Source organism: Rattus norvegicus, chromosome 19 (assembly GCF_021556685.1).
Source record: "Rattus norvegicus strain SHRSP/BbbUtx chromosome 19, alternate assembly SHRSP_T2T, whole genome shotgun sequence".
Lineage (NCBI taxonomy): Eukaryota > Metazoa > Chordata > Mammalia > Rodentia > Muridae > Rattus > Rattus norvegicus.
The window spans coordinates 18835020-18845536 of NC_141552.1; the positions used below are offsets into that span (position 1 = coordinate 18835020).

Below are 10517 nucleotides of genomic sequence, written 5' to 3' on the forward strand. Positions count from 1 at the left end.
AATGCACTCAGGAGTGGCCCAGACATACATTTGAAAAAAAAAGATCCATTGAGTTAAATGATAAAAATAAATATAATCAGCAACAATAAAAAACACAGCATATGAATGATCAAGTGAAACAGCACCTATAAAAACCTATTTCCCAAAATGACGTTGATGGTTATTATCTTTGTGGTTTAATACTAATGCTGTATTGTAAGAAAAACCGAGGCACATGGTTCTCGATTAGGATTATTCTATATTCCTTTGTGAAAGTTGTCATTTTTTCTGCAGCTCTACAGGCATGAGTGTGTGTTACTCAATATCTGGGCAAACAGTCAATAAGGAATGTGTGTTGTAGACTGATATAGATTAGGATGAGCAGAACACATGACAGCATGGATACACTATGTCAGTGATTTCATCATAATGTGTGTCCATAAAATAGTCACATTATCCACACAAAAGACACTATCACCCTGTGTACACCTTGGTGGCTTTAAATTCCCTATTTACTCATGCTGCCTGGACCATGCAAAGATCCATATCCAGCTGTCAGTTCTAAGTCTACAGGAGGGGAAAGGACCCTTGAATAAGATGGTCTTAAGAGTCAAGAGTTACAAATCAATTTTTATTCATAAGGAATACAATTTACAAAAAACAGGCATAAAATGAACAACTAAAATGGTATAAAAAATGAAAAACAGGGGTTGGGGATTTAGCTCAGTGGTAGAGCGCTTGCCTAGGAAGCACAAGGCCCTGGGTTCGGTCCCCAGCTCCGAAAAAAAGAAGCAAAAAAAAAAAAAAAAGAAAAACAGTAACAAGAATATATAACTATGATATAACAAAAAGAAAACTTCAATGAAAATCATAACCAAAAATATTTCTTAACAGCATTTTCTTAATGAACATTTAGAAACACAGTTGTAGTGCTGTTTCTCCTCTAGGACACAAGATGTCAAGGCAGTCCCCTCAGATGGCTCTCAAATGGTGTTATCTGTACGAGAGAGGAGAAAGACCTCAATGAGACAGGCTGGCATACGGATACATAAATTTAGGGTCTCTATACAATGAGGAAATTAACTGAGAAGACGAATATTCTCCCCAAAAAAGTCTTTGACTGTTGAGGATTGTCGTCAGCAGGGAACTCCTGACAGAGAAACTCACTCTTTAGGGGGCTGTCTTCCTGGGATCTGTCCTATTCCATGTCTCCTGCAGTTCCTGAGACCTGGGAGGAGAAGGCAGCTATTAAGACACTGATTTGGTGGGGACATGCATACCAGCTGTGAAGTTGCTGCCTTCTGTCCCTTCAGCTGCATTGGACAGACAGCACTGATCTTTTCACTGAAATCATTGCTGATATCTCTGCAGCCTGGTGAAAGTCACCAACAACCCTCACAGTACTGTGGGAGAACAAGCTGCTCCTCAAACTTCTACCAGTGAAAACCAAGAACGGGGAAAGGAGAAGAGACCTAACTGGGTTGCAGGAAGAAAGGAGAAGGCCACATGATACTGAGGTCAAAGCCAATGACCAGGACTCATTTGCCATTTGCACTTGGTTCTTATCCCTACAAGGTGCTTCCAACCATCACATGACCCCTGTATGACCTTTGTCACACGACCAAGAACTCGTTCAAAACTCTTCATAGCATCCAATCTATGACAGGGAGATGCAGTCATGTGATATGTTATTCCTCTGTCACCATTTCTTGACTGCAGTTAAAAAAAGGGCAGAGAAGTGTACTTGCCCATAATTCAGTTTCTGAAGAGTGGTTAACATCCCAGAATACTTGTGCATAGACAGAGCAATGAATAACTCTATCACATGAGGTGGGTGACTGACTGGGTGTGGGGAGATTAGAAAGATGATAGGGGAAGCAAAGATGTATCCAATAGGCAAATGGTATCAGACATTGTTAATCTGACTCAGCTGCTTGTTCCTACCACATTTTGCTGGGTCTGGAGGTTGCTGGTCTTCTCCTGTTCGTCTTCAGCATTCGGGTTCAACTCAAATAAATATCGCTGTAACTCCTTGCTCTCCTGCTTCAATGTGACCAACTTCTTCTTCATACATGCCTGGTCCATCAGGAGCCGGCTGTGCAGGTTGCTGGAAACACACTCTGCATAGTAAGATCCTGAAGCCTCTTCCTCCCATTCCAACTGCCAAATCCCACAAACTCCACCAGGACCCAGATACCCATAAAGACTTCATAGAATACATATCCATACATGTAAGGCTGCTGCACAAACAGCAAACGGCCAATCCAGGGAAGAATAAATTGTTTCTGTGACCCAAGCACCAATAAGAGTCCTTGTCTCTCCAAAAGAACAAGGGATCTACAACTACCCATGAGAGCCCAATGCATCGGGGCAACATCAATTAGTAGGCGGCAAATAACCACAAGAGGACAGTAGAACCAAGGGAGGTCATGCAAACCATGTGGTCCACACATTGAGCTTTGTTAAACCTGGTATGACCCCAGAGCCGCAGGTTGGCCTAATAACACTCTGATTCCTGAATCAGTGTAGTTCTATCCAGAGCCTTCTAAAGATGCATAGACACTGTGGTGATAACTGACAGTCTCTTATGGAACTGAAACTGAGTCCAAAAGACCCACGGCACAGTGATATTTAAACAGCAGAAGACATGGACCCAGAGCTACAGGTTCTCCAGTCCAGAACAAAGAGAGGCAGCAATGGATATTCCACAAGTGATGGGCCCTTCTGACCAGTACTTACCGATAGAAGTTAATCTCCTTCTTGAGTTCCTGAAATTTCTCACGATGTTCAATGTTCTTTGTGTCTAAGTTGTGCAGTAATGACATGACCTCTTTCTCCTTTATCTTCAAGTTTTCATAAAATGGATTTGGCCTGAAGTAGGGGCTGGCCCCAGGAAGATAGAACCCAATGAACATCGAGGTTTAGGATTATATGAACTCAGGCTGTGTCCTGTACTACCCCAGCCCTGGAAGGACACTTTCTGAATTCTACATATTTGGATCATCTTCAGCTTCAGAAACTTGGAATTGTGTGCCCAGGACAACAGAAACTAAGCACCCAGATAAAGGGTCCCCTGGCTCACTTTTTTCAATCAGGAGGGCTGGATCTGCATTCAAACCTGTTATGCTGTCAAGAGCCTAGGCCACAGAGATTACCCAACCACACACACACACACTCACACACACACACACACACACACACACACACATCCAGAAACCTCTGATTTCATTTTTCCTGTTTTGACAAGTGGAATGCTACAAGCCGAATAACTAATATTCTAGAGGCAGACAGTACACATAATTCTGGAGATGAGACCAGATATTGCCACAAACTTATAATCTGCCCAAGGCATACAAATGTATAGACAAATGTGACTACACAGGCAAAGAACTGTGCTATTGAAAGTGGGGCTTCCAAAATAAAGCACTTACACCTCCATGAAACTAATATAAAGGTAAATCCTGAGGTCAAAAAACAGACCCCTAAATTCCAAAGGTGGAGGGATAGAGAAACATAAAGGTTGTGCATATGCATGCAAAGCTGTGCACACACAGACACACAAACTGGGGCACACCCACAAGAAAAGAAAAGTAAGGTCTCCAGCTCCGAAAAAAAGAACCAAAAAAAAAAAAAAAAAAAAAAAGAAAAGTAAACAGACTCAGAGAATGAGAAAGAGAGACAAATATGGAAAGAGCACAATGAGAATCAGTAGAAATGCATGCACCATTACTGTCTCAGAGTGTAAGGCACAGAGACAGGAAGGAGCAGGCCAGAGCCTCAGGCCTTCTACTTAAGCATTGATATGAACACTGTGGGACTTGTCACCTAAGGCTGCTGCCAGGAGATGATAGCGTTCAGTCACCTTCCTAGCAAGTACAAACACTGTCCACAAACTCACAGCACCTAGAACCTTGCAAAGCTGCCACCTGTCAAGGGCTTTCCAATTGTACACTGGGAACTCATGCTCCAGTGACTTTATCCCTGAAATCTTCACTCAGATTGCAAGTTCAGATTTTCAACAGGCAGAATCAGAGAGTCCATTTTCAATCTCACTCCTCAGTAAGGGTCAGGTTCTGAATCTCCTCTCTATGGGAGATGAGGTTTAGAACAAGATCGTTTGTTTGGAGCAATGCATACCTCTTGCTCATGGATCCACCTGTCACATAAAGGAGGCGATCTGTCAGCTCATTTCTCTCCTTGGTAGTTAGCTCCAGTTCTCTATTCAGCCTCTCCTCTTCCTCGTTGGCCTGCACCTTGTTTAGGACATTTTCAGGGGATGACGTCTGTCTGCAGGCCTCTGTAGGTAGAAAAACACAAGTGAACCCGCATGGGGTGAATGCATAGAGCATACACAGACCACAGTGAGGTCCAAACAGGAGAACATGCTTGGAAGCCAGTGTCACTACAAGGAGTTTGGTCTATGTGTAAGAGGCTTCCTAAGTGGATCACAGTTCCCCCACTACTATATAGAGACCAAGAGATGTAAGCAGCCAGGTGTTCCCCATGCCGCCCACACAGGCTTACAAGTACCAGAGAGATGCCTTCTCCAGGATTATTATCAGGTACGCAGGCTACAACCTGGTTTCAGGACCCTCACCCCTCTGGTTTCAGAAGTCAGATCATCAATTCAGCATCCACAATGACTTGATTGATCAGGGAAACTCAGATATCCTACACTGTTACTCTAGTCCAATAACTTTGCATTAAAAAGTCATGTAGGGGGAGGACATGGTCAACAGACTTATTAATTCCCCCTACTGAAATGACAAATGCCCCAGAAGTGCCAATAGGTTACAGGCTCTTTCTCTACCTGCTCCATATAGTTTGGCTACTTTAGAAAAAAATCTGCTACACAGAACCTCTAATATATGAAGGTAAGATTGGCCCCGTCAGCCAGAGGTAGTCAGAGGAGTTCTAAGAATATAAGGTCATGCCAGGAGCACAGTTCTCTCCCTCTTACTACTGTCAGATAGTCACTGAATTTAAAGAAGCAATGAAAGTGAAGTACATTGATGCCCTGTTTAATTCAGAAAAGTTATACCCTCCATGCCTCCTGATGGTGTTATTATATCAATTTAACATACCGAATGCACGGTAAAAGTAAAGACTAGAAGTTCACCCAATAATAGCATAGGCAGTGCCATATACTCCATGTGGTTATGGAGAAACTAATAATGTGAAAACCTTGACTTTCAGGAATTGTGATAATCATGGAATTCAATATCTGTGGAGATGTTCCAGTGGTTGTGGCCCATTGCTATAAAGGCCAGCTGAAGGCCCCCACACTCACCCCTGACAGGAAGCTCAACATACACTCCCCAGAACTTACTCCACATTCCCCATGTCCTGTGTCCATCATTACCTTTAGGTTTCGTTTGCTTCACTCTAGACTCTTCTCTATCAACATCAACTCTCCCAAAGCGCCTACAAAGACGGGCAAACATGTCTGTGGATATATCCTTTGGACACTAAGAGAAAAAGTAGGGAATTGGTTGTCACAACGATACTGGTGACATCACAGGGATTCCAAGGTCTCTCTAGGAGACAATAGAATGTCCACGAAGGGACGGCTGATGTCACGGAGAACAGACTTTGCCTCCTTGCTAATGTTCTCCCTGTACTGAGCAAAAGCTGATGTGCCCTTTTCAGGAGACTTCCCTGTGGCATAGCCACTGAGCACCACATGCTTCCAAAGCCAAATTTGGCTCTAGGCTTGATTGGAAAAACCTAAGTCATTGCTATGTATCTAAATGAGTGCTTCCTCCCCAATCCCTGCACAGAAATGTTTCATCCTACCTCAAATTCTCCTCAGTCAGCAATATTACCCATTAAAGATTACTGAGAAATCACACCAGTTCCTATAAGTAGCCAAAGAGGTCTCCTGTCTCATCATGTGCAGGTGCATGAAATCACACCCAGAAATAGCCTATCGGGTAGGTTGCAATGTGGGTGTGTGTTATACTTACAACCTGAAGCTTTGTGCTTAACATTTGACAGTTGCCACCGGATTCCTTAGGAGAAAGAATTGCATTCTTTATGGTCCTGGCAACAATGTGGTGATCTGTTAGCAGAGGAAACTGAAATATTGGATCCACCAGTGAATGCACCCTCAGGCTGAGTGTGGGGCTCTCCTCTCTGCACCTAAGTTACCAAAGCAGGATTGCTTACAGGCCTCTCTAAGCTATAACATATGATTTCATCGGAAAAATAAAATAGTCAGCAGATGTGTGTGGGGGCCGGGTGCAGGCAAAGGAGTAGGACAAGCCTGGTGACATAACTCAGTGGACAGAGTAAGAAACAAGCATCTTCACTCCTGTTTCATGGATCACCCCACAAAACACAAACGCATCTATCCTACTTAAAAAAAAAAAACCAAGTTATTTTATTGAATGCATACACTAATACTGTTTACAGTATTAGTAGCAAAGCTCAGATTTTGGGGGCAGATCCATGACTTGAACTATCCTCCTGACAACATATAAAACAATAAAAAATAAATAAATAAATAAATAAGAAAAAACAGAAAAATTAAAAAACACAAAAAAGCACAAGCCTTTCATGTGAAGTTACAGAAGAGTGATCCAGTGGTCACTTTTGACCAGGCCATTTTAGCTATGACAGTGCATAGTGACCCTTAATTTGATGGGTCCTATATAAAGCTTTGTGCAATATTGTCATTTTAACCAACCTCATCCAGAACATACATAACAACACAGGATATGATCACAATGTCCTTGCTGTGTATCAAGTTATTTTTCTATGTCCTTGATTGTCAGGCATATTACAGCAACAATCTGAGATGGCTGGTAGACATGGAAGAAAGTGGATATGAAAGATCCCCGTTTGATATCAGTACAGCCATTTCTTACGAATGAGAATCTTTTAAGCTGGCCCTCGCTTAGCCCCTACACATTAGACAATAGAACAGAAAGTACAGAAAGCACATTCCCACCCACTCTCTAGGAAGCTGCCGGACCATAAGAACAGAGGGTACAGAACATATTTACTGCAGGGCAATTAGAAGACAGGAAACATCTCTGGGAAGCTGACTGACGACTATAGAAGTGAGATGTCCTGGGTACTGAATGCAGCTGTGGTATAGGCTGACATAGCTATAGCCTTGTCCTGGGAACTCCAGAAGAGAAACACCTGCCAAGACAGATATCCTTGGTCCTTGTCCTGGGAACCCCAGGATAAGAAAACATATATCAAGTCAGACGTCCTTCATACTGAAATAGCTCATTGATGTGGTTACGGCCTTATCCCAGGAATTCCAGGACGAGAAAGATCTGCCTAGTTATCCTTGGCACGAAATAGCTGAGCTAAGGAAACTGTGTAATCTTAACTGACTATTTAAGCTGTATATTTCTGTTGTTTGAGGCTCCTCACATCCCTCCTGTGTGAGGACCGTGTCGAGCCCCAGTGCATTGGTATCCCAAAGTAAACCTCTTGTTTTTACATCAAGACTGAGTCTTGTGTGTTCATGGGGTGGTGATTGTCCTCAGGACTGGAGCGAGAGAGAGTCTCCTCTGTCTGAGGGTCTTTCAGATAAAGCTATAGTTGTGGGTTACACACCTCAGCTCTCATTGGCTAATGCTGTCCTCACAGTCCTTGGAGGCCCCTTTGTAAGACGACCTGTTGGAAAGTGGAAGCAGCTTTATTTGAGCTCAAAGTGAACCTGACGAGCAACGTAGAGAACAAGATGGGGTAATTGAGAACCTGTCTAAAACCAGCACTGAAACCCACCCTCCATTCAAAGCATCATCTACCAATTCTTGAATTTTTACCATTCTCTGCCAACCAGTCTTTCATTCAGGAAAGGTAGAAAAGAACTGGAAATGATCTTTGTATTCTAAGGACCTCGATCTGTCTTTCCTTAGGTCCACGTTAAGAACAAATGAAATGGGTATCACCATCTGAACAACGTAGTATCACCTACTCAGCATTTCTAGCCTAATATTGTGCCTATGGCAATCTCAAGCTTCCCTGAGTGTTGCTGCACCAGCAAGAAGAATGAAGAACTGAGGTCAAACCCCAGTGAACCTTTCAAGGGGTTAGAAGAAAGCCATCAGAGATACTGCACTTCTTTGTCCTTCGATTAAATCAAGATGATACAACGTGAATCTAGTGTGCTATTCCACCACACATCTTCCTCACAACCCCACCTATCTGAGGTCATTGCTTGGCAGAATTCATGCCCCACCATCCTAGATATTTCTTGATTCATTGCTGCCAAGGGCCAGGTTTCCTGAGTTTTGTTTTTTATAGAATTGGGTGTAGCCAATCATAGTTGCCCTCTGTAAGAAATGACAAATATCTATAATAACTGAATATTCTGAAGGTTTTTATACTGGTTTTATTATACATGTAACTATGAAAAGAAAACATACATATTTGATCAATGAAATGAGTAAGATTAATTTAATGAACAGAAAAATGGATGGTACTTCAAAACTTCCATGATTACATATTATCTATTTAATTCCCTCCACAATAGCAAGAAGCGGACATTATTATTTACTTAAACCGAGAAAATATTAATTGTTTGGCCTGCTTTTCTGAGCTTCCTTAAAGGTATAGTTAATTGACAGAGCTGTGGTTTAAAATTAGGGTCCATATTCTTCTGTTTTAAATGTGTGCCTTTTCTTTCTATTTTTTTCTCCATCTTTATTAAATTGGGTATTTCTTATTTACATTTCAATTGTTATTACCTTTCAGGGTTTCCATGCAAACATCCCCCTAAACCCTCCCCCTCCCCTTCTCTATGGGTGTTCCCCTTCCCATCCTCCCCCCATTACCACCCTCCCCCCAACAATCCCTTCACTGGGGGTTAAGTCTTGGCAGGACCAAGGGCTTCCCTTTTATTTCTAGTGGGTGCTGCTCTCCCTGCTCCATGGGAAGTGGATGGGGGGAAGGCCCGGGCCTGAGGTGAGTTGGAACTGGGGTAGAAAGGCATAGGGCCTCCTAGGTGAGAATGCCAAACCACCACTGCTGCTGCAGCCACCATGGAGAAGCCCTTGTTCCTGCTGCAGGGAGGAGAGTCTGGTGCCCACAAGATGGCTGAAGGGGAGCTGAGAGTGGACAGCTTCATCACCCGCCTGCTGGAGGTATGAGGATATCGTCCGGGAAAAATTGTGCAGATGACTGAAGCAGAAGTCCGAGGGCTGTGTATCACGTCTCCTGAAATCTTTCTTAGCCAGCCAACAGCTGTGAACACAGGTTTCTTTTGGAGAGCAGGCCTGTGCAGGCCCAGAACCTAGGTGGGACAGTTCAAGCTACCCTTTTTCCATGGCCAATCTCAGATCATATTCAGAAAGTATTTCTTGGGCTAAAGAGATGGCTTAGTGGTTAAGAGCACTGACAGCTCTTCCAGAGGTCCTGAGTTCAAATCCCAGCAACCACATGGTGGCTCACAACCATCTGTAATGAGATATGATGCCCTCTTCTGGTGTGTCTGAAGACAGTCACAGTGTACTTGTATATAATAAATAAATAAATAAATCTTTAAAAAAAAAGAGTATTTCTTCCAGGTGATGGATTTCCAATTTATGGAATTGAACTAACTTACTGATGGTGGAAGTGACACAGAGAGTTAAAGTACAGAAGGAATAATCCAGAATGTCCACCAACAGTTGCTGTCACACCAGGGCTTTTAAAAGCTCAGCTGTTAGAGAAGCAATGTAGTCTTTGGTTATTCTCAAGCTTAGGTCTTCTAGTCATTATAAGCTGACCATGACACAAAAAGAGTCATCTATATCAAAATAGAGAATAGTAACTAGATTCACAACACACTATCACATTACTACTGTATTTGAGGTTCTCAGTTAATATCTAAGAACCTGGAAGAGGCCTGGGTCTTGCTACACATACTTATATTTTATGTCCCCATTGTCAGCTGAGATTCTTCATGCAGCCTGGGGTCAAGGAGGTCATCCCACAAAGCACAAAACACCCATCTCAGATAAACATGTATGGTTTATTGAATCCAAAACATCCATGACTTTCAGGACACAATTAAATGTTGAAACCTAAGGATAATAGATAGAGAAGAGAATTAAGATTTCTAGTTCATAGATCCAGTAAACACCTTCAACAAATCATAGCAGCAAACTTCCATAAGGTAAAGAAAGAAAAGGCCATAAAGGTACAACAAGCCTACAGAACACCAAACTAATTGTACCAGAAAAATTCCTCCATTCACATAATAATTAAAATGCTAAATGCACAGATCAAGAAAGAACATTAAAAGGGGTAAGGTATAAATATCTAGTAACAAATAAATTCAGACGTATCTGAATTACACCAGACTTCTCAACAGAGATTCTAAAAGTCAGAAAATCTTGGGCAGATGTAATGCAGACACAGGCTCCTATATCCAGCATAATCCTCAATCACCATAAAAGGAGGAACCAGGATATTTCATGACAAAACCAAATTTAAAGAATTCTTTTCTGTAAGAAAGCACAACAGAGGCTAATAGGAGGAAAATTCCAAGAAAATAAACTAAACTATACCCAAGAAAAACCAAGAAATTAATC

At 42.2% G+C, this 10517-nt stretch overlaps 1 protein-coding gene across 1 annotated transcript; it reads right to left on the reverse strand.

Annotated features, from left to right (window-relative positions):
* Positions 1–596: 596 nt before the first annotated feature.
* Positions 597–5474, reverse strand: LOC147998980 (disks large homolog 5-like). Its single transcript, XM_087595908.1, has 6 exons — positions 5342–5474; positions 4117–4276; positions 2719–2862; positions 1924–2086; positions 1147–1207; positions 597–976 (listed from the first exon to the last, which is right to left on the reverse strand). Exons 1-5 carry the CDS (start codon positions 5421–5423, stop codon positions 1178–1180), a joined length of 579 nt encoding a protein of 192 aa, XP_087452034.1. The 5' UTR covers positions 5424–5474; the 3' UTR covers positions 597–976; positions 1147–1177.
* Between the last annotated feature and the right edge of the window lie 5043 nt (positions 5475–10517).

Excerpts from the sequence above, each read along its gene's own strand:
- LOC147998980 (XM_087595908.1), bottom strand. The coding sequence starts at position 5,423 with ATGTTTGCCCGTCTTTGTAGGCGCTTTGGGAGAGTTGATGTTGATAGA. Across the intron at positions 4,277-5,341 it reads GAAGCAAACGAAACCTAAAG|AGGCCTGCAGACAGACGTCA; the intron begins GTAATGATGGAC and ends TTCTACCTACAG. Across the intron at positions 1,208-1,923 it reads TCCAGACCCAGCAAAATGTG|GTCTCAGGAACTGCAGGAGA; the intron begins GTAGGAACAAGC and ends TTCTCCTCCCAG.